The sequence below is a fragment of the Agelaius phoeniceus genome (genome assembly GCF_051311805.1).
Source record: "Agelaius phoeniceus isolate bAgePho1 chromosome W unlocalized genomic scaffold, bAgePho1.hap1 SUPER_W_unloc_1, whole genome shotgun sequence".
Lineage (NCBI taxonomy): Eukaryota > Metazoa > Chordata > Aves > Passeriformes > Icteridae > Agelaius > Agelaius phoeniceus.
In genome coordinates, this window is record NW_027509866.1 from 2,754,031 (window position 1) to 2,779,423 (window position 25,393).

The window sequence follows — 25,393 nt, forward strand, 5'->3', positions numbered from 1 at the left end:
ATACTAGAGTTAATTATTATAATTATATAAGTATGTAATATTAGTTTATTATAGTTAATTAGGAATTTAGTAGTGTTAAGTAAGGATTGTAGATTTATAACTATATAATAGTAAGTTACAGAGCTATGAATATATGAAAAATGTGTAAAATGCAAAAATCTTTTCGTCATCACCCCAACTTTCCCATCCTTCTCCAAGAACGAAATTGAAAACACTCTCAGGAAAGCTCCTGATCTTTCCAGCAATCCCAGGCTTACCTTCTTTGGGAAGTGCCCTGCGGAGCTGTGCCCAGGCTGGTCTGGAGCTGGGAGCAGCCCTGCCCCACCCAGCCCCTCTCAGCAGCAGCCCCTGCCCTGCTCAGGGCGGCTCCTTCCCCCCAGAGCTTCTCCCCAGTGCTGGGAGCAGCTGCCAGGGCTGGCTGAGAGCTGTCCCTGGCAGGCAGCAGAGTCCCTGCCCCAGCACAGCGCCCTGGGCTGCAGGACCCTGCTCTGCAGGACAGCCCTGGGCACCCCTGGCTGCAGCCCTGGCTGCTCAGCCCTGCAGCAGAGCCTGGCAACAGGAGCTGCCTTGGGCTGTGCCTGGGCTGGGGCAGCAGGGAAAGCCAGCCCTGCCTAGGGCCACAGCCCTGCCCTGGAGCAGCCCTGAGAGTCCTCCTGAAAGGTCCTAAAAGCTCTGGGCTGTGCCAGCTCCAGGAGATCCCTGCAGGAACTGCGGCTTCTCTTCCCACAGCCAGGGAATGACTGTTTCAAACCTGGACTGATTTCTGCTCTAGTGAGCCCTGAGTGAGCTCTGCCCTGTGCTCCCAGCCCAGGCTGACTTTAACCACTCTGTGGCTCTGTGCTGTGCCCGGGCTGGCTGCAGGCAGTGCCCCAGCCCTGCTGGGCTGGCACAAGAGCTGCTCATCAAGAGAAATGTGCTTTTGAAGCTCTTCTTGGTGAGCAGGAGCTGCCTCTGTGCCAGGAGCCCAGCCCAGCTCAGCAGCACAGACACAGCACAAGGACTTTAATCAGCCTCTGGGGCTTTGTGCTCAGGCCCTGAACATCAGTCCCTGAGAGGGAGCTGAAGAAACCTCTGCAGAACTCCAAGGCAGAATCCAACTCCAAAGTTTCTTGGACTTTTAATGGGTCCCAGAGAGGGACACGACTGAGCAAGTGTCCCCAGGCCCCAGGCAGAGCAGAGAACTGCAGGCAGTGATGACAGGTGGGGACAAAGAGAAGCCAAGTCTTGGTGCCCTGGGGCACAGCAGGGTCTGTGCCAGCAAGGGCTGGGAGGAGACACCTTGTCCTGAGGCCCTGGGGCCTCCTGGCACAGCCCCAGCCAGGCTGGGCACTGTCAGCCCCTTGTGCTGCCCTCAGCATCCCCCCCTAGCCCACATCCCAGTGGCCTCAAGGATCTGCTGCAAGGAGTCCCTGGGGAGCCTTGCTCAGCAATGGCCCTGGGGGCTCCTGAATGCTCCCTGCAGGGACTGCAGGTTTTTCAAAGGACTTTGGCTTTGGCTTTGGCCTTGGAGTCTCTGAGAGGTTTGTGCAATCATGGCCTCCAATTATCTGCTGTAATTAGTCCCTGGAGAGGCTTTGTCAGTAACAACACTCAGTGGGGCTCATTAATACTTCCGGGTACTCCAGTTATTTGAAGGTACTTGGTGTTTCCCTTTTGATCCAGACTCTGTGAGAGGTTTGTGCAATCCTGGCCCCAATTATCTGCTTTAATGAGTCCCTTGAGAGCTTTGTACTGACACTCAGTGCTGCTCAGTAATGCTTTTAGCTTCTCAAATTTTTTAAGGTAGTTTGGATTTTCCTTTCCACATTCAATCTCTGAGAGGTTTTTTTGTGCAATCCTGGCCTCCAAATCTGTCCTCCTCCAAGGAGTCCATGAGGAGCCTGTGCAGGGCATGGACCTCACTGAGACCCATTCATGCTTTGAGACACTTTGGGGTTTTCTTCTGGCTTTGACTCCTGGAAAGGTTTGTGCAATCTCCTCTCAGGCCCTGAGGTTCAAGGGTTCAGCTCCAAATGCACCACAGGGCTCATCAGGATGCAGCAAGTCCTGACAAACCATGGCTCTGCCTTGATTTCCCTCTGCTCTAATGCAGTTTATCAGGAATGTATCTGGAGTGATTTTTGGTTTGCTAATTTGAGATTTCTCAGCCAATGCATCTATTAGTGCAGTGGGATCAGTGTTGGCTAATTACCATTGCACTCACTGGAATATATTTCCTCATTTCCTGCTGTGAGAAAGGATTAGGAGAAAGGCAAAGTATGCTTAAAATTTTAAAAGGGTATATAGAAAAGTTTATTACCAGTAAATAGAAGAAAGAGTAATAAGAATCTAAACACTTCTCCTCTCCCTACAACCTTTTCTTTCTTACTGACAATGCCAGGAGACAAAACCTGAAAGTTTCAGTCACTTTACACCATCTAGAACAGTCTTTCTTCAGTTCACTTAGGGAGAGGAGTCTCTCTTTCATGCTATGGAGACTTCTCCATAAGAAAAAGTTCGCTCCTGGCTCTCAATTCCCACAAATAGCACCTGCCCAGAAAATCTGCAATTGTGATGTTCCTCCCAGTTTTTCACAGCTCTTTTACAGTTGTGTTTATGGGCCATGTCACCTTATGGGGTATTAGTTTAAAGATGAGCTGTTTAAGAGCAAATGTTCTCCTTATCTATTTCTGAAACAATCTTCATCTCTGAGAACAGAGATCTTCTTCTCTCCCTGAGGGCACAGAGTCTCATCACTCTTTTCTTTTTCTGCGTTCAAACTTCTCATGGGATCACAGCTGCTTCAACATTTGCTTATTTTGCATGGAGACCTTTGCTGAACAAGTCATCTCCCCATACTTTTCAATGCCTTATAGGGAAAAAGAGTCTGATGTATCAATTCCATCCTTCTCCATAGCTTTACAAGAGGATTTCAGCCCCAAAATCAAGGCATATCCTCATCCTTTCCATCTGGAACCCAACTTCTTCTTCACTGATCTTGGTGTCTTCACGTTGCCCCTCTGTGTGCCTGCACTTTGTCCTTTTCTCTCACTGGAGGGAGGATGGAAGCACTGAAAGAGTTCATATCTCACCTGGGGCCTGCAGATGGTTCCGTGCCCCCGTCCGGGCTCGGTGCTTGCGGCCGGAGCTGTTTTACGATGGAGGTTTCTGCAGTGGCTGCACTGGGGCTGTGTCAGGATGGGCCGCGCTGGGGCAGGGCCAGGATCTCAGCAGCCAGGCCAGAGCACAGCAGCAGCACGGCCGGGGGCCGATGGCTTCTCCTGCCCCTGCCCGGGGCTTGCGGCTGAAGCCCAAGGGTGGCAGAATCTTGGCCGAGCCGGCCCGGCCCGGGGCTGCTCCTGGGGCCCGGCGGATCCTGGCCGGGCCCGGGCTGGCGGCGGGGCAGGCTCAGCAGGGCCCAGATGTTCCCAACTGCAGCCATGGCCCGGCCCGGCCTCGGCCCTGCGGCCTCCCCTGCCCTGCCCGGCAGCCGATGGGGCCTGGCGGGGTCCCTGGGAAGGGGCCCGGCCCCACGGCAGGAGCCGCCCGGCCCGGCCTGGCTGAGACGGGGCCGGGTCAGCCTTGTTACCTCTGTGCCAGCCAGAAGGGAAAGAGACCCTCCCAGGCTTTCCCATCTTTAACATGTGTCTTCACAGAGGCATGTACAGTTTCCTTAGTGGTTTAACAGATTGTCAGTTCTCAAAGCTGATTACTGATTGGTTTTTTTGTCAGACACAGATGAAACTGCTAGAAGCTTCTCTTAGGACATCACTTCCATGATGCAAAATCACCACAACAGCACAGAGCCCAGAGCTCCTTTGTCCATATGTATCGGTCATGTGCCCAAGTCCTCAAAAACCCTTCTTGGGAGATCTCTGGCCCCTTTCCAAGGTTTTTTCAACTGAAAGCATTCAACTCAGAGTCTAAGAAAATCACCAGAGGACAGGGCCAACCTGACCTGTCTGTCCTAGCTACTTTTGTCTGGGATCAGTCCTTGGATAAACAGAATTGAGAGGCCAAATTCTAATTTTGGCCAGGGTCTCTGGACCTGAAAGCCGGTTCCTTTCCATAGGAAGGAAGGAACAGAACCCCAGTGTTTCAGGGGCAGATGAGAAATGGCCACCAGAGGCCAAGGCCAGCCAGAGCAAGCAGGATTTTGTTCTGAGTGATATCCTTGCATATAGGAATTGCTTTAGGGAGAGTTTCAATTTTGGCAATGGGCATCTGAAAAGGGGGGCGGTTCTTTCCCATAGCAAGAAAAGCATGGAGCCCCAGTGTTCCAGGAGCTGATGAGAGGCAGCCCTTGACATTGCAGCATCAGCCAGACCTGTCAGGGGACCCCTGGGAGGCCAAGCCAGCCAGACCTGTTCCATGTACCCTTAGTTCCATGGGGCCCAACAGTGTCCCAATGGTCCCTTGCTTCCCTGAGGCCCTGAGGAGTCATAATGCCCCCTTGGTGACACCAGGCCCTGAAGGGTCCCAATGGTCTCCATGGTTCCATCAGGCCCCACAGAGCCATGATGGTCTCTGGGTTCCATGAAGCCCCGCTGGGTCACCATGGCTCCTTGGTTCCATGGGCTCCAGTGGTGCCACAATGATCCCCTTGGTTCCATGAGGTCTCCACAGTGTCCCAGTGATCTCCATGGGAAGGGAAAAACCGAGCCCCAGTGTTGCAGGGGCAGCCACCAGAGGCCAAGGCCAGCCAGGCTTGATGGTACTGGCAGATTGTGCCTGGGAGCAACCCTTGGATATCCAGAATTTTAGAGGTGGAATCCCAATTTCAGACATGGACACCGGGAGGATAAGGATGGGTGTTTTCCATTGGAAAGAAAGCACGGAACACTGATTCAACGGTGACATTTGGGGATCTATGGGGAGCATTGGGGATCGTTTCTGCACCTCGTGAACCAACAGGAGCTTTTCTAATAAATGTTGCCTGAAGCTCCCACTGTGCTCATGACAGGAACCCATGTGAGTGTCAGGGCCATCCCGGCTCTTTGGCAGCCTGGGGACTCCTGGGATGTCACCATGGAATGGCTGTGACTGCCTCTGACCACGGGGCTCTTTACCATCCCCAGAAAGCCCTGGGAGGTCTCCATGGAGCCCCTGTCTCTGCCTGTGACATTGCAGCTCTGGAACAGCCTGGAGATTCTTGGAATGTCCCCATGGAACCCCTCTGAGGGCCTGTGACAAATCTGATCCTTAGTAGGCAACCATCACCAGTCCACAGTTGCTATGGGCAGTTTCCATAGCAACCATCCCCAGCCCCCTGTTGCTATGATCAGTCCCTTGGCAGCTCCATGGAGACCCCATGCCAGGGGTGGTTGCCATGGCCACCAGGGCTGGCACCAGCTGGGATGCTCGGTTTCCACGGGCCGGGCTTCAGCAATGGGATTCCTCAATTTCCTGCTCCTGCTAAAACCGCGCTGCCCTCGCTGCCCTCCCGCCTCCCATGGAAAGCACAAAAGGCAAAGATCCCAGGCTGGGATAAGAACAATTTATTGGGAACAGCAACGAGATAAGGAGCAAAAGGAACAGAAACAATATTGATAACAGAAGGGATAAGTAAAACTATTTACAGAGAAAACTACAACATCAACAACTAGTTCTTCCTGGCAATGTATTTCCTCCTGTCTGGAAAGGACACCCTTTTCCTCAGGGAGAGAGAGAGAGAGTCCCTTTCCTGCCCCGGGCAATGACCTGAGGTGGGAGTGAATGTAATGACAGAGCCATGGCCAGACCCTCATGTTCTCCAATCTCACATAAAGTCATTGGCGGGGCAACCAAAGGGACAGGTGTCTTCCCAGCATGGATCACAGGGAACATGGATCACCAGGGCTCTGACCAACGTGGGGTCTCCAATGGGGGATTTAGCTGGAGCAGTGCATGAAGCTCTTCCTGCAGTTGGGGCATGTGCAGGGCTTCCCTTACCGGTGCCTCCATTGGTGTCTAGTCAAGTGAGAGCTGCTGGTGAAGCTCTTCCCACACTGGGGACACTCGTAGGGCCTCTCCCCAGTGTGGATGCGCCGGTGGGTGACGAGGGTGGAGTTGTGCTTGAAGCCCTTCCCGCAGTCGGGGCAGTGGAAGGGCCTCTCATCCGTGTGAATGCGCTGGTGCTGGAGGAGCTGAGATCTGGTGTGAAACCTCTTCCCACACTCGGGGCACTGGTAGGGCCTCTCCCCTGTGTGGATCATTTGGTGGATGATCATTTGGGTCTTCCTACTAAAGGTCATCCCACATTCCCCGCAGTTGTATGGCCTTTCCCCAGTGTGGATCCTCTGGTGGCAGATCAAGAGAGACTTCTGCCTAAAGCTCTTCCCACATTCCCCACATTCATAGGGTCATTACCTGGTGTGGGTCTTGTGGTGGGAGATCAGGTTAGAGTTCTGGCTGAAGCTCATCCCACATTCCCCACACTTGTAGGGCTTCTCCCCGGTGTGCATCCGCTGGTGCCTGATGAGGTGGGAGTTGCGCTTGAAGCCCCTCCCACAGTCAGGGCAGTGGAAGGGCCTCTTATCAGTGTGAATCTGCTGGTGCTGGAGGAGACTGGAGCTGGTCTGAAACCTCTTCTGACACTCAGGACACTCGTAGGGCCTCTCCCCAGTGTGGATGCGTTGGTGGATGATGAGGGCAGAGCTGCAGCTGAAGCCCTTCCCACACTCCCCACACTCGTAGGGCCATTCCCCAGTGTGGATCATCTGGTGGCTGATCAGGGTGCTGCTCTGCCTGAAGCTCTTCCCACACTCCAAGCACTTGTGGGGCTTCTCCCCATCATGAAGCTGCTCATGGGCCACCAGCTCCATGCTCGGGCTGAAGCTCTGTCCACCTTCCTGGCTCAGGGTGGGTCTTTCCTCCTCAGAGCACCCTGGGCTGGCTTTGGAGCCCCTCCTCTTGTGGAATCTCTGGGGATTTTCCTCCCCATTGGATTCCTGTGCCCTGGAGTCACGCAAAATGGCCTCTTCCATGAGGTCCTGCCCTGGGGATTTTTCCTCCCTGGTCTCAATGCTCAGCTTCTTCCCTGGGGGAGGAAGGACAAGGAGAGGATGGGATTTGCCTCCGTGCCAGAGGGAAGGGGAAGGAGATCCCCCCAGTGAATCCCCGGCAGGATGGGGTTGGCAGCAGGGTTGTCCTGCAGCCGGGGGCTGTGCTGGGCTGGGAGATGGAGCAGGAGAGAGGGAGAAAGGGGCACTGACTTCCTCCTCACCTGCCTGGCTGTCCCAGGGCATTGTGTCAGTTTGAAAAGACAGGTGTCTGCTAAGGAAGGCAGGAGACTCCCTTGAAATGGAAAATGTTAATCCCTTCACTTGGAATTATAATTTTAAAAACAAGGGGCTGTCAAGCAAAGTCTATGGGAATAGGAATAACAATTCTTCAGAAGGAAAATTAAAAATACAAATGCAGTAGTACTAAAAACTACTTACAGAGTAAGAATACAACCTGACACCCTGTGGGTCAGAGTGTTGGTAGCACTCCTGTTAAATGGTGGCTGCAGTGCTCCTGCAGGGACAGGTGTGGTTCTGTTGGAGCAGGGATCCTGTAGGTGGGTGGAGTTTTCCTCTGAAGGTCCAGTTGTGGCGTCCATTGGCCCGGTCTTCCTCTGGGATCCAGTGGAGCTGAAAGCTGCTCTTCTGGGAATCTTGTGGGAGAAGGCTGTCTCTGATGTTCACATTCTCAGATTATATCCAGGTAGGAATGCTTGGCTCCTCCCTCTGGGCAGAGCTTCTCACAATGGGATGTTGGAATTTTTATCAGTGACACTCAATGGCCCATTAACAGAAGATATCTCCCTGGAGGGAGGATTCATGTGGAAGAGATAAAGTAAACTGCTCAATTAACAGATGATAATTGCCCCAACTTTAACAGAGGGTAATTGAATACACACCCAGCTAAACCTGAGACACTGTTCCAGCCTTGGAAAGCAGGATTTGGTACCAGGATTCTTTAGGGAATGCAGCCCTGATTGAAGGCAGAGATAGAATCTCCAGAGCCTGCAGCCAGAAATGGACAGTTGTGTGATACTCATTTCAACATGTCCTCTTTTGGAATTATTTACTAATGGTTATTTGCTTTGCCTACCTAATATTTTTGTAATTTTTTGCAAATTTGCATTATCTAAATTACACTGTTCCTTAAGTTAAGTTGGTGTCTGTGTCTTTGGTGCGGGCCCTGCCCACTGGCGAAACAGGGCCCAATCCTGCCTAAGTGTTACCTGGGGAGACAAAACCCTCACTGCAACTGTGCCCCCTTCCTCCTTGTTCCCCACACTTCATGCACTGATCATGATGTCCTATGCTCTGGGGTATCCCTGGGGTCAGCTGGGATCTCCTGTCCTGGCTGTGTCCCCTCCCAGCCTCCCCCACACCCTCAGCCCCTCCCCAGCGTGGCCGAATGAGGGGCAGGACAGGCCTTGGCTCAGTGCGAGCTCAGCAAGAACAAAACCATCTCTGCGTGCTCAGCCCTGTGCTCAGCCCTCGGGCCCGGCATTTCCTCCACTGCCACCCCGGACCCCCCTTTCCCACCCCTCTGCCCCACGGCCGCCGCAGCACCGGCTGACAATAGAAGCAATTCTGTGGCAATTCCAAGTTTCCTTGGTTCCTGCACAGCTCCAGCTCAGCTGCTGGCAGGTTACAATTAAAGAAAAGTGCAAATTTGGCCCAATACAGATATTATTAAAAGGAAGGGAAAGCTCTGTGTAGCTGTCACAAAGGTGACAGGGATGAAGAGAATAATGATTCTCACATTCGGAAAAAACCCAAGCCTGGGAATTCAGTAGTTATTTGGGAATTTAGCTACTTGAGCTGGGCTTCTTGTGGGACTTTTAGCAGCCTTGTGTTCCTCACCATGTGGTGAATGAACCTTGTCAGTCTTGCTGGTATTATTTTCTCCATTTCCTCCAGTGATTTTACCAAACTTTTCAAGTAGGGACAACAAAGTATTTTCTTTACACTCCAGTCCCACAACAGCCATTTTCCTCATCAGTTCTCCCATAGGTTGCTCAGAGGAAGCTGCATCCAAGTTTCCAAGAGTTCCTCCAGAGAGACCCACAACCTCCTCAGAGGAAGGAACCATGCTGTTGTCAAAGGCAACTGGGGTCAAACAACAGTGCCCTGAACTCACTGTGCCAAAATAATTTTGCAATCTGGTTAAGAAAATATTAGAGAGATGCCATTTGCCCTGGAGCAGGGCAAGTGTGACATTGTCCCCTGTGTGCGTGGCCTTCCCGGGGTGGGGGTTTTACACCTGAGCCAGTTTGGGTAAGGGGGGTGGTGTTCACCCCCTGAGCAGGGATTCCCCCACTGTTTCAGGCTGCAGTGTAAGATGGAACCAAATGCATGTTTTCAATCCCCATCTTCATCAACTGCTATAAACAGGCGGGGCAGTGTTCTTTATCTCTTCCATGACTCAGCCCTGATAACGCCCTCCAGGGGAGATATCTTCTGGGAATGGGCCATTGAGTGTCACTGCAGGACTGATCAAATTCCATCCTCCCATTGTGGGATGCTCCGCCCAGGGGGAGGATCCAAGCATTCCTACCTGGATATAAGCTGAGCCTTGCAACACCAGGAGCAGCTTGCCTACTGGATTCCCAGAGGACAAGAGCTCCAGAACCACCACTGGACCTCCAGAGGAAGACCAGACCCTTCTACAGGATCACTGCTTGGACAGAATCACGTTCATCTCTCCAAGAGGACTGCAGCCACCATTTAATGGGACTGCAGCCACCACCCTGAGCAGCAACAGGGTGTCAGGTTATATCCTGACTCTGTCAGTTTAAGGCAGTGTTTCTGCATCATTGCCTCGATCTTCATTTTCTTATTAAACTGTAATCCTGGTTTAGACCCTCCCCAGGTTTGCCTTCAAACAAGTACAAAATTCAATGTACTTATCCATTGTTTTCTTCTCAAAACAGGATTTTCCATCCCTTAAACTTGGCCAGATGGAGGAGGAGGCTGCGAGGAAGAAGACGGTGCCCCAGGAGCCCCAGGCAGGTGAGGAGGAAGTCAGTGCCCCTTTCCCCCTCTCTCCTGCTCCATCTCCCAGCCCAGCACAGCCCCCGGCTGCAGGACAACCCTGCTGCCAACCCCGTCCTGCTGGGGATGCACTGGGGGGATCTCCTTCCCCTTCCCTCTGGCACGGAGGAGAATCCCATCCCCTCCTTGTCCTTCCTCCCCCAGACAAGAAGCTGAGGATGGAGACCAGGGAGGACAAATCTCTGTGGCAGAACCTCATGGAAGAGGCTGTTTTTAGTGACTCCACAGTGCAGAATTCCAATGGAGAGGAAAATCCACAGAGATCCTGCAGGAGGGGATGCTGCAAACCCAGCCCCGTGTGCTCTGAGGAGGAAAGACCCACCCTGAGCCAGGAAGGTGGACAGAGCTTCAGCCAGAGCTCAGAGCTGGTGGCCCATGAGCAGCTTCATGATGGGAAAAAGCCCCACAAGTGCTTGGAGTGTGGGAAGAGCTTCAGGCAGAGCAGCACCCTGATCAGCCACCAGATGATCCACACTGGGGAGAGGCCCTACGAGTGTCCTGAGTGCCAGAAGAGGTTTCACACCAGCCCTGATCTCGCCAGGCACTGGCAGATTCACACAGAAGAAAGGCCCTTCCACTGCCCTGATTGCGGGAAGGGCTTCAAGCGCAAGTCCCACCTCATCAGGCACCAGCTCATCCACACTGGGGAGAGACCCTACGAGTGCCGCACGTGTGGGAAGAGGTTTCGGACCAGCTCAAATCTCCACCTGCATGAGCGGATTCACGCGGATGAGAGGCCCTTCTACTGCCCTGACTGCGGGAAGAGCTTCAAGCACAATTCCACCCTCATCAGGCACCAGCGCATCCACACTGGGGAGAGGCAGAGGCCCTACGAGTGTCCCCAGTGTGGGAAGAGCTTCACCAGAAGCTCTCATTTGACAAGACACCAACGGAGCCACCCGTAAATGAAGCCCTGCAAGTGCCTCGATTGCAGGAACAGCTTCATGCACCACTCCAGCTTCATCCCCCATGGGAGAAGCCAGATTGCAAAGAGCCCTGGTGATCCATGTTCCCTGTGATCCATGCTGGGAAGACACCTGTACCTTTTCCTGCCCTTTGCCAATGACCTGATGTGGGATTGGAGAACATGAGGGTCTGGCCATGGCCCTGTCATTACATTCAGTCCCACCTCAGAGCATTGCCAGGGACAGGAAAGGGACTCTCTCTCTCTCTCCCTGAGGAGAAGGGTGTCCTTTCCAGGCAAGAAATATTGTAGCCAGGCAGACCCTGTGAGGTGTGTTGTAGTTTTCCCTGTAAACAGTTTTATTTATCCCTTCTGTTATCAATATTGTTTCTGTTCCTGTTTGTTCCTTATCCCGTTGCTGTTCCCATTAAATTGTTCTTAAACCAGTCCGGGATCTTTGCCTTTTGCGCTTTCCATGGGAGGCGGGAGGGCAGCGAGGGCAGCACGGTTTTAGCGGGAGCAGGAAATTGGGGAATCCCATTGCTGAAGCCCGGCCCGTGGAAACCGAGCATCCCAGCTGGTGGCAGCCCTGGTGGCCATGGCAGCAGCCTTGGGAGCGGGTCCCTGGCTGGGGCTGTGGGAACCTCTTCCCTCTGGTGCCCAGGGACAGGAGTGGAGGGAGCGGCTGCAGCTGAGTCGGGGCAGGCTCAGCTTGGATGTCAGGAAAAGGTTTTTGGCCAGAGGCTGCTGGGGCCCTGGCCAGGCTCCCCAGGGAAGGGTCCCAGCTCCAGGGCTCTCTGAGCTGCAGCAGCGTTTGGCCAGCGCTGCCAGGCCCAGGCTGGCATTGTTGGGGTGTCCTGTGCAGGGCCAGCAGTTGGACTGGAGGATCCTGATGGGTCCCTCCCAGCTCAGCCAATTCTGTGCTTCTGGGATCCCATCAGCCTGGGGATGGGGGCTGCCAATGGTTGCCATGGCAACGGGCTCTGGCTGCAGGCCTGAGCTGGTGTCCATGGCAACCACCCCTGGCATGGGGTCTCCATGGAGCTGCCAAGGGACTGAGCATAGCAACAGGGGGCTGGTGATGGTTGCCATGGAAACTGACCATAGCAACAGGGGTTGGGGATGGTTGCCATGGAAACTGACCATAGCAACAGGGGGCTGGGGATGGTTGCCTGCTAAGGGTCAGATTTTTCACAGGCCCTCAGAGGGGCTCCATGGGATCTTTCCAAGAGTCTCCAGGCTGTTCCAGAGCTGGAATGTCACACACAGAGACAGGGGCTCCATGGATGCCTCCCAGGGCTTTCTGGGATGGTAAAGAGCCCTGTGGTCAGAGACAGTCACAGCCATCCCATGGTGACATCCCAGGAGTCCCCAGGCTGCCAAAGAGCCGGGATGTCCCAGACACTCACATGGGTTCCTGTCATGACCACAGTGGGAGCTTCAGGCAACATTTATTAGAGAAGCTCCTGTTGGGTCACGAGGTGCAGGAACAATCCCCAATACTCCCCATAGATCCCCAAATGTCACTGTGTAATCAGTGTTCCGTTCTTTCTTTCCAATGGAAAACAAGCATCCTTATCCTCCAGGTGTCCATGTCTGAAATTGGATTCCACCTCCAAAATTCTGGATATCCAAGGGTTGCTCCCAGGCACAATCTGCCAGTACCATCAAGCCTGGGTGGCCTGGACCTCTGGTGACTGCCCCTGCAACACTGGGGCTGGGTTCTTCCCTTCCCATGGAGATCACTGGGACACTGTGGGAACCTCATGGAACCAAGGGAATCATTGTGGCACCACTGGAGCCCATGGAACCAAGGGGCCATGGTGACCCAGCGGGGCTTCATGGAACCCAGAGACCATTATGGCTCCGTGGGGCCTGATGGAACCATGGAGACCATTGGGACCCTTCAGGGCCTGGTGTCACCAAGGGGGCATTATGACTCTTCAGGGCCTCAGGGAAGCAAGGGACCATTGGGACACTGTGGGGCCCCATGGAACTGAGGGTACATGGAACAGGCCTGGCTGGTTTGGCTTCCCAGGAGTCCCCTGACAGGTCTGGCTGATGTTGCAATGTCAAGGGCTGCCTCTCATCAGCTCCTGGAAAACTGGGGCTCCATGCTTTTCTTGCTATGGGAAAGAACCGCCCCCCTTTTCCAATGCCCATTGCCAAAATTGAAACTCTCCCTAAAGCAATTCCTATATGCAAGGATATCACTCAGAACAAAATCCTGCTTGCTCTGGCTGGCCTTGGCCTCTGGTGGCCATTTCTCATCTGCCCCTGAAACACTGGGGCTCTGTTCCTTCCTTCCTATGGAAAAGAACCGGCTTTCAGGTCCAGGGACCCTGGCCAAAATTAGAATTTGGCCTCTCAATTCTGTTTATCCAAGGACTGATCTCAGACAAAAGTAGCCAGGACAGACAGGTCAGGCTGGCCCTGTCCTCTGGTGATTTTCTTAGACTCTGAGCTGAATGTTTTCATTTGAAAACACCTTGGACGGGGCCCAGAGATCTCCCAGGGAGGTATTTTGAAACCTCGGGCACATGAGCACTATATATGGACAAAGGAGCTCTGTGCTCTGCGCTGTTGTGTTGGTTTTGCATCACGGAAGTGATGTTCTAAGAGAAGCTGCTAGCAGTTTCCTCCATGTCTGACAAAAAAAACAATCAGTAATTATCTTTGAGAATTGACAATCTGTTAAACTATGAAGGAAACTGTACACGCCTCTGTGAAGGCACATGTTAAAGATGGGAAAGCCTGGGAGGGTCTCTTTCCCTTCTGTCTGGCACAGAGGTAACAAGGCTGACCCGGCCCCGTCTCAGCCAGGCCGGGCCGGGCGGCTCCTGCCGTGGGGCCGGGCCCCTTCCCAGGGACCCCGCCAGGCCCCATCGGCTGCCGGGCAGGGCAGGGGAGGCCGCGGGGCCGAGGCCGGGCCGGGCCATGGCTGCAGTTGGGAACATCTGGGCCCTGCTGAGCCCTGCCCCGCCGCCAGCCCGGGCCCAGCCAGGATCTGCCGGGCCCCAGGAGCAGCCCCGGGCCGGGCCGGCTCGGCCAAGATTCTGCCACCCATGGGCTTCAGCCGCAAGCCCCGGGCAGGGGCAGGAGAAGCCATCGGCCCCCGGCCGTGCTGCTGCTGTGCTCTGGCCTGGCTGCTGAGATCCTGGCCCTGCCCCAGCGCGGCCCATCCTGACACAGCCCCAGCGCAGCCGCTGCAGAAACCTCCATCGTAAAACAGCTCCAGCCGCAAGCACCGAGCCCGGCCGGGGGCACGGAACCATCTGCAGGCCCCGGGTGAGATATGAACTCTTTCAGTGCTTCCATCCTCCCTCCAGGGAGAGAAAAGGAAAAAGTGCAGGCACACAGAGGAGTAACATGAAGACTCCGAGGTCACTGAAGGGGAAGTTGAGTCCCAGATGGAAGGGATGAGGAGATGCCTTGATCTTGGGGCTGAAATCCTCTTGTAAAGCTGTGGAGAAGGATGTAATTAATATATCAGACTCTCTTTTCCCTATAACTATTTGAAAATATGGGGAGATGACTTGTTCAGCAAAAACCTCCATGCTAAAGTAGGCAAATGTTGAAGTAGCTGTGATCCTATGAGAAGTTTAAACAGAGAAAGAGAGAAGAGTGGTGAGATCCTGTGCCCTCAGGGAGAGAAGAAGAAGATCTCTGTTCTCAGAGATGAAGATGATTTCAGAAATAGATGAAGAGAATCTTTGCTCTTGAACAGCTCATCTTTAAACTCATACCCCATAAGTTGACATGGCCCATAAAAACAGCTGTGGGAAAAGCTATGAAAAATGGGAGGGACTTCACACTTGCAGATTTTCTGGGCAGCTGCTATTTGTGGGAATTGAGAGCCACGAGCAAATGTTTTTCTTTTGGAGAAGTCTCCATAGCATGAAAGAGAGACTCCTCTCCCTAAGTGAACTGAAGAAAGACTATTCTAGGTAGTGTAAACTGACTGAAACTTTCAGGTTTTGTCTCCTTGCATTGTCAGTAAGAAAGAAAAGGTTGTAGGGAGAGGAGAAGTGTTCAGATTCTTATTACGCTTTCTTCTTTTTACTGGTAATAAACTTTTCTGTATACCCTTTTAAAATTTTGAGCCTACTTTGCCTTTCTCCTAATCCTATCTCACAGCAGGAAATGAGTAAATATATTCCAGTGAATGCAATGGTAATTAGCCAACATTGATCCCACTGCACTAATAGATGCATTGGCTGAGAAATCTCAAATTAGCAAACCAAAAATCACTCCAGATACATCCTTGATAAACTGCATTCAAGCAGAGGGAAATCAAGGCAGAGCCATGGTTTGTCAGGACTTGCTGCATCCTGATGAGCCCTGTGGTGCATTTGGAGCTGAGCCCTTGAACCTCAGGGCCTGACTGGAGATTGCACAAACCTTTCCAGGAGTCAAAGTCAGAAGAAAACCCCAAAGTGTCTCAAAGCATGAATGGGTCTCAGTGAGGTCCATGCCCTGCACAGGCTCCTCATGGACTCCTTGGAGGAGGACAGATTTGGAGGCCAGGATGGCACAAAAATCTCTCAGAGTCTCAGTGTGGAAAGGAAATTCCAAACTACCTTAAAATTTTTGAGAAGCTCAAAGCATTACTGAGCACCACTGAGTGTCAGTACAAAGCTCTCAAGGGACTCATTAAAGCAGATAATTGGGGCCATGATTGCACAAACCTCTCACAGAGTCTCTATCAAAAGGGAAACACCAAGAACCTTAAAATAACTGAAGTACCCTGAAGCATTAATGAGCCCACTGAAGGTTGTTACTGATAACGGCTCTCCAGGGACTCATTAAGCAGATAATTGGAACCTGTAAATGCACAATCTTTCTCATAGAGTCTGTATCAAAAGGGAAAGAGGAAGTAGCTTAAAAAACTTAAGTACCCTGAAGTATTAATGAGTCCCAATCAATGCTGCAACAGGCAGAGAATCTCCAGGGACTAATTACAGCAGATAATTGGAGGCCATGATTGCAGAGACCTCTCAGAGCCTCCAAGGCAAAAGCCAAAGCCAAAGTCCTTTGAAAAACCTGCAGTCCCTGCAGGGAGCATGAAGGAGCCCCCAGGGCCATTGCTGAGCAAGGCTCCCCAGGGACTCCTTGCAGCAGATCCTTGAGGCCACTGGGATGTGGGCTAGGGGGGGATGCTGAGGGCAGCACAAGGGGCTGACAGTGCCCAGCCTGGCTGGGGCTGGGCCAGGAGGCCCCAGGGCCTCAGCACAAGGTGTCTCCTCCCAGCCCTTGCTGGCACAGACCCTGCTGTGCCCCAGGGCACCAAGACTTGGCTTCTCTTTGTCCCCACCTGTCATCACTGCCTGCAGTTCTCTGCTCTGCCTGGGGCCTGGGGACACTTGCTCAGTCGTGTCCCTCTCTGGGACCCATTAAAAGTCCAAGAAACTTTGGAGTTGGATTCTGCCTTGGAGTTCTGCAGAGGTTTCTTCAGCTCCCTCTCAGGGACTGATGTTCAGGGCCTGAGCACCAAGCCCCAGAGGCTGATTAAAGTCCTTGTGCTGTGTCTGTGCTGCTGAGCTGGGCTGCGCTCCTGGCACAGAGGCAGCTCCTGCTCACCAAGAAGAGCTTCAAAAGCACATTTCTCTGGATGAGCAGCTCTTGTGCCAGCCCAGCAGGGCTGGGGCACTGCCTGCAGCCAGCCCGGGCACAGCACAGAGGCACAGAGAGCTTCAATCAGTCAGGGCTGGGAAGGGGCTGAGAAGTGCCTGGGGCACAATCACTGCCAGCCCTTGGCACAGGAACCTCTGGCTGCAGGACAGTGCAGCTGCAGCTCCTGGAGCCATCTCCTGCAGCTGGAACATGCCAATGCCTGCAGAGCCTGTGAGTACATTCTCTGCTTGTCTCTTGTGCAGAGCAGCCAGGGGTGCCCAGGGCTGTCCTGCAGAGCAGGGTCCTGCAGCCCAGGGCGCTGTGCTGGGGCAGGGACTCTGCTGCCTGCCAGGGACAGCTCTCAGCCAGCCCTGGCAGCTGCTCCCAGCACTGGGGGACAAGATCTGGGTGGGAGGAGACAGCTGGTGAGGCTTGGAAGTGTTCTCCTTGTGTGGGGAGGATGCTGCATTGTTCAGGACTGCTCCCAGCATGGCATTTACCTGCAGAACATTTCCAAGTAGATTATACAGGGAGAACAGCAAGGCAGGGGCTGCATAAAAGGGAAAATCCTGTTTTCTTAATCTACTGCTCTGGGTTGCCTGGATGGGATATTGCACATAGATATTCATCTCTCAGATCATGTTGAGAAAAATAAAAATATTTTCTCTCAGATGTTAGTAAACCAGGCACTTAAGGAAATCAGCACAGGGCCTCTCAAGGGCATCCTCAGTGTCGCTTTTCCAGCCTCCTCAGGGTTGTTCTGATGTTGCCATCAGAGCCTGCAGAGCCAGAGCTGCCCCTGGGCAGTGCCTGAGCTGGGAGGGCTCTGCAGGGCAGAGCTGAGCCCCCAGGGCTGGGCTGGGCTCTGGCAGCACTGGCAGGGCCCAGCCCTGGGCACAGGGAAGCAGCTGCTGGCAGGGACAACTCCAGGCAGCAGAGCCCTGGGCAGGCAGCGGGGGGAAAGTGCCCCCAGCCTGTGCTGGGATATTTCAAGTCCTCTCCACACCCAACTATTCCATGATTACTTTTCTTACAGATCCCCATGCCAAGGCATATCAAATGTCCAACAGCAGCTCCATCAGGCACTTCCTCCTGCTGGCATTGGCAGACACGCGGCAGCTGCAGCTCCTGCACTTCTGCCTCTTGCTGGGCATCTCCCTGGCTGCCCTCCTGGGCAACGGCCTCATCATCAGCGCCGTAGCCTGCGGCCACCACCTGCACACGCCCATGTTCTTCTTCCTGCTCAACCTGGCCCTCAGCGACCTGGGCTCCATCTGCACCACTGTCCCCAAAGCCATGCACAATTCCCTCTGGGAAACCAGGAACATCTCCTACTCAGGATGTGCTGCACAGGTCTTTCTGACTTTCTTCTTCCTTGGATCAGAGCTTGCCGTCCTGACCATCATGTGTTACGACCGCTACGTGTCCATCTGCAAACCCCTGCACTATGGGACCCTCCTGGGCAGCAGAGCTTGTGCCCACATGGCAGCAGCTGCCTGGGCCAGTGCCTTTCTTTATTCACTGATTCACACGGCCAATACATTTTCCCTGCCCCTGTGCCATGGCAATGGCCTGGGCCAGTTCTTCTGTGAAATCCCACAGATCCTCAAGCTCTCCTGCTCCAAATCCCAGCTCAGGGAACTGGGGCTTCTTGCTGTCAGTGCCTGTTTAGCACTTGGTTGTTTCATGTTCATAGTTTTCTCCTATGTGCAGATCTTCAGGGCTGTGCTGAGGATCCCCTCTGAGCAGGGACGGCACAAAGCCTTTTCCACCTGCCTCCCTCACCTGGTTGTGGTCTCCCTGTTCCTCAGCACTATTATCTTTGCTCACCTGAAGTCCCCCTCTATCTCCTCTCCATCGCTGGATCTGGCACTGGCAGTTTTGTATTCGGTGGTGCCTCCAGCCCTGAACCCCCTCATCTACAGCCTGAGGAACCAGGAGCTCAAGGCTGCAGTGTGGAGACTGATGACTGGATGGTTTCACAAACATTAAACATCTGGCCAATTTCTTTAAATCACTTGAAATAAAATTCATATTTGATACTTCTTCTTGGTTTCATTTTGGAAGTTCTTTTTCTTTTTTTTAGTTTTTTCATATTATCTACAAATAAATGTCATTTTTTGTGCCATTTCTCATTTTGTTTCTCTCCACCTTCCCTATGGCCACAGACTGTGTCAATGAGGGGTTGTGCTCTTGGTGGCTTTAAATTAACTAAAGGATCTCCTAGCAGAGTTTTCTGCAGAGATGCCCTTTAGTTGCCTTTTGTGGAGCTGCAGCAGCAATGTCTGTGTGCAGAGCTGGGGGCAGATCACTGCTGGCACAGCAGCTCTGCTCCTGCTGGCCACACCATTCCTGATCCAGTCCAGGAGCCATTGGCCTTCTTGGCCACCTGGGCACACTGCTGCCTCATGTCCAGCCTGCTGTCCATCAGTCCCTGCAGGTCCCTTTCTGCCTGGCTGCTCTCCAGCCACTCTGTCCCCAGTCTGCAGCACTTGGGCCAAATAGCAGGGCTTGGCACTTGGATTTGTCAAACCTCACCTTGTTGGATTCATCCTCTGGATCCAGCCTGTCCAGGTCCCTGTGCAGAGACCTCCTACCCTCCAGCAGCTCAACACTCACACCCAGCTTGGTGTCATCTGCAAAGATGTCCTTGGTTCCATGGGGCCCCTCAGTGTCACAATGGCCCTTTGATTACACCAGGCCCTGCACTGTCACACTGGTCTCCTTGGTTCCATGGGGCCTCAAAATGTGACAAGGGACTTCTTGCTTCTGTGGGGCTTTACAGTGTAAACAATGTCCTCGTAGGTGCTGCAGTTTCACAGTGGCTCCTTGGTTCCCTGGAGGCCCAGAGTGTCACAATGTCCCCATGGTCACATGAGGTCCCACACTGTCACCATGGTCTCTGTGGTTCCACAAGTCCCCTCAGTGTCACAATGGACTCTATGTTTCCACAAGGCCACACAGTGTCACAACGTTCTTCTTCCAGATCCCTTGAGGCCCCATCGTGTCACAGTGGCCCCTTGATTACATAGGATCCTGCAGTGTCACAATGTCCCCTTGGTTCCATGAGGCCCAGCAGTGTCAGAATGGCCCCTTGGTTCCACTGGGCCCTGCAGTCTCCCAATGGTCTCCTTGGTTTTGCAGTGTCAAAATGGTGAAACCCCTTGGTTACACGAGGCCCTGCAGTGTCACAATGGCCTCTGTGGTTCCACGAGGACCCAGAGTGTCACAGGGCACTCCCTGGTTCCATTTGGCCCCAGAGCACCACAATGGAGCCCTGGTTCTGTGGGGCTGCACGGTGTCACCCTGGTCCTCTTAGTTCCACGAGGCCCTGCAGTGTCACAACGGCCCCAGAGTGTCCCAATCATCACAGAATGACAGAATCAAATAGGCTGGAAAAGACCTTTGGGATCATCAAGTCCAACCAATGCCCTAATACTGCCTTGTCACCCAGACCATGCCACTGAGTGCCACTGGAGAGGGACGGTGACTCTGCCATCTCCCCCCTGGCCAGCCCATTCCAGTTCCCACTCACCCTTTCTGTGAGGAACTCCTTCCTATTGTCCAGCCTGAGCCTCCCCTGGTGCAGCTTAAGGCTGGGTCTTCTTGTCCTGCCCTCCAGCAGATCCACACTCACACCCAGCTTGGTGCCATCTGCACTTTGTGAATGCTGGACTCGATCCCCTCACCCAGATCATCAGTGAAGATATTAAACAGGACTGGGCCCAGCACAGATCCCTGGGGACAGCCCCAGTGCCTGGACACCAGCTGGGTGCAGCACCATCCCCACCACTCTCTGGGCCCAGCCTCCAGCCAGCTCTTAAATCTCCCAGCCAGGAGGGAACCTGCCCAAGCCGTGGGCTGCAGCTTTTCCAGGGAATGCTGTCAGAGACAGAGTCAAAGGCTCTGCTGGAGTCCAGGCACACAACATCCACAGCCTTTCCCCCATCCACAGGTGGGTCACCTGGGCATAAAAGGAGACCAGGTTGGTCAGGCAGGACCTGCCACCCCTAAATCCACTGAGCTGGCTGGCTCTGATCCCTGGGCCATCCTGTGGGTGCCCTGTGATGGCACTCAAGGTGATCTGTTCCATAACCTTGCCAGGCACCCAGGTCAGGCTGACAGGCCTGGAGTTCCCCAGCTCCTCCTTCCAGCCCTTCCTGGGGATGGGCTCACACTGGCACCTCCAGTGCTCTGGGCCCTCCCTGCTGAGCCAGGACTGATGGTAAATGATGGAGAGCAGCTTGGGGAGCTCATCCACAGCTCCCTCATCCCCCTGGGATGGATCCCACCAGATCCCACACACCTGTGAGCATCTGAGTGGCTCAGCAGGTCAGCAGCTGCTTCCTCCTGGATTCCAGGGGGCTGTTCTGCTCCCTGTGCCCATCTACCAGCTCAGGAGAACACTTGTCCTGAGGACAACCTGTCCTAATATTGAAAATTGAGAGAAACAAGGTGTTAAGTAGCTCAGCCTTTTCCTTATCTTTAGTTACTATATTCTCTACTGCATCCAATAAATAGTAGAGGTTCTTATTCTCCCTACTTTTGCTACAATTTTTTTTTATAAAAACCTCTTTTTTACAGAAGCTGCCAGGTTAAGTTCTATTTGAGCTTTCACATCTCAACTTTTCTTTCTGAATAACCCATCAAAATCCTTAAATGCTTCCTGTGTTACTAGTCCTTTTATCCCCTGAGTTCCCACAAAAGCTCCATGGGCAGCCAGGCCAGTCACTTTCATCACCAGCTCATCTTTTGCCACACTGGGACAGGCTGCTCTTCTCCCTTAAGATTACTTCCTTGAAATGTGTCCATCCTTCCTGGACCCCTTTGTTTAAAGGGCTGTTTCTTTTTAAGAAAGTCAGTACCTAATTCAATACTCCCCAAATCAGCGTCCTAAACAGGCCAAAGTCTGCCCTTCCTAATTCCAGTGTGGAAGTTTTGTTGCTGCCCCTCCTTCTTTCACAGAACACTGAAAACTTGATTATTTCATGGTCACTGTGCCCCAGGCAGCCTCCGAGCCCCACATCTGCCCCCAGCCCTTCTCTGTCTGTGAACAGCAGCAGACAGAGCTTTCCTTGGCAGTGGGAGTGTTACCAAAAATTCAGTGAAAGAGAAAACTCTTTTTAGCCCCAATGTGGGGATGTGGAGAAGAAGCTCCAGGTGTCAGCTCACCTGGTGTAGGCAATTGATCATCTGGTAACATGAGGTCAGAGAGTAGGTTGTGACATCACAGGGCAGACATCTGACATCACAGAGCAGACTATGACATCACTGAATTGGCTGTGGCATCAGAGACCAGCTGTGTGACATTAGAGAAGGGGCTGTTACATCCCAGAGGGGCTGTGTGACATCCCAGAGGGGCTGTGTGACATCCCAGAGGGGCTGTGTGCCATCCCAGCAGGGCTGTGTCAGGTCACTGGGTTGGTCACTCGGCCCCAGCTCCCCCTCACAGTTTCTCCCAACAAGTCCAATGCTGTCCATGCCCAGCGGGGTCCCTGTCCCCCGGGATCCCCCCGGCCCACCTGGAGCCACAGCCTCCACCAAAGGATGTTCCACAGGATCCACCCCAGAGCCTGACATGGGGACAAGGGGCCAGGGCTGTGTGACCAGGACATCAAGGACGGGGATTATCCAGGTCACTGTGGCCTGGGTTGGGTTGCCCAGGGCAGGAAAGATGTCTGGCAGCTGGAGCAGGGTCTGGGAAGGGCCTCCAAGGTGGGGCTGGAGCCCTTGGGCTGTGAGCAGAGGCTGAGGGAGCTGGGCTTGTCCAGCCCAGAGCAGGGAAGGCTGAGGGGCTCCTCATCCCAGCCTGGCAGTGCCAGCGAGGAGGGGATGGAGAACACAGAGCCAGGCTCTTCACCGGGGGCCTGGTGGGAGACAAAAGCCAATGGGTGGAAGGGGAAAGAGGGGAGATCAGCCAGGACAGGAGGAAATGAAATGAGTCAGGCTGGTTTCAGCATTTCCTCAGCACCAAGAGCAGCCTGACCTCCCTTCTCCATCCACCACTGACAGCTTTGCAAATCAGGAATTGTTGGAGCTGTTTTGCCCCCACTCCAGGATGAGCATCCTGATACAAGAACTTAATTGTGTTTATATCTGTCAGAGAACCACATTTGTGTGAAATTAATATTAGAATTGAAATGTGGATGGTGGACTCATCAAACACTGCTGGGACGTTGCACATGGCTCAGGGAAGAGTGAGATTGGTTTTAAATAGCATTCTGTTCAACTGCGGTCTGTTGGCCATGAAGAGAAACTTTCTGTGCCTCTGAGTCTCACCAGTTCCTGACCCCCAAAGGACACAAACCTGATGAGTTGTGGTTCCCACTCCAGTGGTGGCACTTGCACCTCCCTCCATCCCCAGAGCAGAGCTCCCTTGTCCCAGAGAGTCCCTGGAAATGCAGGGATGAAGGAAACAGGACAGGCTGTGGGGATCAGGGGCAGAGCCAGGGAGAAGAATGACTTTTGCATTTGATGGGGCTGTGCCTTCCCTTGGCTTTGTTGGCTGACAAGAAATGAACATCCCTCTGTGTCTCGGGCAGCTCCTTCTGCAAGGAAAGCAGGTGGGAGTTGGAGCCAAGGAGCTGAAAGCTGCAGGTGCAGCCTGGGCTGGAGGGAGCTGAGATTTGCACAAGGCTGCTCTGAGTGCCAGGGCTTGGATGGGGGAAATGGGGGGGTGGGGGTAGGGACAGAGTCTGATTGATTGTCAGCCATGAAGGGTCTTGATTTGCATATCTATTCAAACTGCATGACGAGGTACTTGGATTCAATGTAGATTGGAGATTGCACATATCAATGAATTAAGAGGAAAAAAACAATAAATTGCAGGATCTAAAAATATTTACTTGCTGTCTTTTTAAATATAATGCATTCACTTTTAATAGGCTTTTGAAATCTGTTGAATTAACCACACAAGATTTGGAAACTGAAATGAAATGATTCCCAGAGGCTTGGCTTGTTCAGGTGTTCTGAATGTTCATGAGCCCTGGGACACTGAATTCCTGCACTGAAGAGCTGAAGGCTGAACAAGCCTCTGGAGCAGGGAAATTCAGCAGCAGCCTCCAAGTTGCTGAGGATGTCAGCAGCCCCCAGTGAGGCCATCCCTGCCCAGAGACCGTGGGGGAATGGGCAGACAAGGAGAGCGTCCCTGGGGCTGGGGCAGCACAACTCAGAGGCACCAGCGGCTCCAGCTGGGCAATGGAGTGTGGAATGGGGCTGGGAAAGCCCTGCCTGGGCTGGGCCAAGCAGCACAGACAAGCCCTGACCCCCATCCACTAAAAAACTGTCTGAAGGAGACATTTAAGGGGAATTACAATTGTTTCTGTACCCTGAGTTGGACACACTGGAGAAATACCAACAAGAGATTGTCAGGAGCTCCAAACTATAAAACAGCCTTTACTGGGAACTTTAGAAAATCAGGGAAACTTTGGCAAAAGGTTTGTTATGACATTGTAGTGGTTTTGGTTTGTTAATTTAAGATTTTTCTAGTCTTGAGATTTCTTAACTAACGATTTGATGAGTATGGTGGATTTTACTGTTGGTTAATTATTTATGTATTTATTTTGTTGTGAGATTGGATTACGAGAAAGGTAAAGTGGGCTTAAAATTTTAAAAGTGTATAAAGAAATTTTTATTAAAAGTAAATTAAGAAAGAAACAAGGAGCAAGAATTAAATTCGTTCGAACACTATTTTTCTTTACAACTTTTTATTTTTACTGACAATATAAAGAAAGTAAAAATTCAATTTCTAGTTAGGTTACTATTTCTAGAATAGTCTTTTTTTAGTTTACTTAGGGAGAGAAGTTTTTCTTGTTAAGGTTATGGAGACTTTTTTTCAAAAGAAAAAAATAGGTTTTTTGTAATTCTTAATTTTGTCATGGATAACAGTTCTGTGGAACTTTGGTATTGTTAAGTTGTTTTTATTGCCATAAGCTTTTCTACAGCTTGTTGATGGGCCATGTCAACTTATGGGATATTATTTTAAAGATGAGTTATTTAAAGGTAAAAACTTTTATTATTTACTTTTGAAATTATTTTTATCTCTGGGAATAGATATCTTCTCTTGGGGGTACTGGATGATGTTTTTATCTTTTCCTGTTTTAACTTCTTATGAAATGACAGTTATTTTAACATTTGGGTTTTTTTAGTATGCAGGTTTTTTGTTTGATAACAATTTGAATATTTTTATTTTTTTATAATTTTATGTGCTATAAAAAAAGAGTTTTTTCATTATAGTTTATAAGAGGATTTTATTTTTAGGATTAATGTACTTTTTCTTTTTTTTTTTTTGGGATTTCATGTCTTCTTTACTGACTTTGATGGTTTTATAATTTTTTTTTATGTTTGTATTTTGGTTTTTTCCTTTTACTTGAGGGAGGACTGAAGTATTGAAAGGGTTGGCACCTGACCCGCCAGTAACTTGTGGTGGAAGTTATGGTTGGGTTGTGTTAGGATTGGTTTTATGGTTCATTTTTGTGGGGTTTTTTGTTTAATTTTAGTTGTAGGGTTATTTTGTATGGGTTGTAGGCTGTAGGGGTTTCTGGTTTTAGTTGTGTAGAGGGAGGGGACTTGATGGTGAGATTTTAATAGCTGTGGCTGGCTTTGTTCTGGTTGGGGTTTTGTAGCCTCTTTTTGGGAGTTTTCCTTTTTGGGAGTTGTTGGGGTTTGGTTTGGTCAGAATGGGGCCAGTGGGGGTGGGGGGGCAGCCTGGGGAGGGGGGAAGGGGCTCAGCCCATGGCAGGGTTGCTTGGTTTGTTTTTGGTTTGGTTTGGTTTGGTTTGGTTTGGTTTGGTTTGGTTGAGATGGGGCTGGGGCCAGGGCCACTACTTCTTTATTGACTGGAAAAGAAAGAGGAGGTTTCTGGGAT

At 52.1% G+C, this 25,393-nt stretch overlaps 1 protein-coding gene across 1 annotated transcript; it reads left to right on the forward strand.

The window, feature by feature from the left end:
- Positions 1–17,586: 17,586 nt before the first annotated feature.
- LOC143692531 (olfactory receptor 14I1-like) lies at positions 17,587–18,519 on the forward strand. Its single transcript, XM_077172774.1, has one exon. It carries the CDS (start codon positions 17,587–17,589, stop codon positions 18,517–18,519), a length of 933 nt encoding a protein of 310 aa, XP_077028889.1.
- The last annotated feature ends 6,874 nt before the right edge of the window (positions 18,520–25,393 follow it).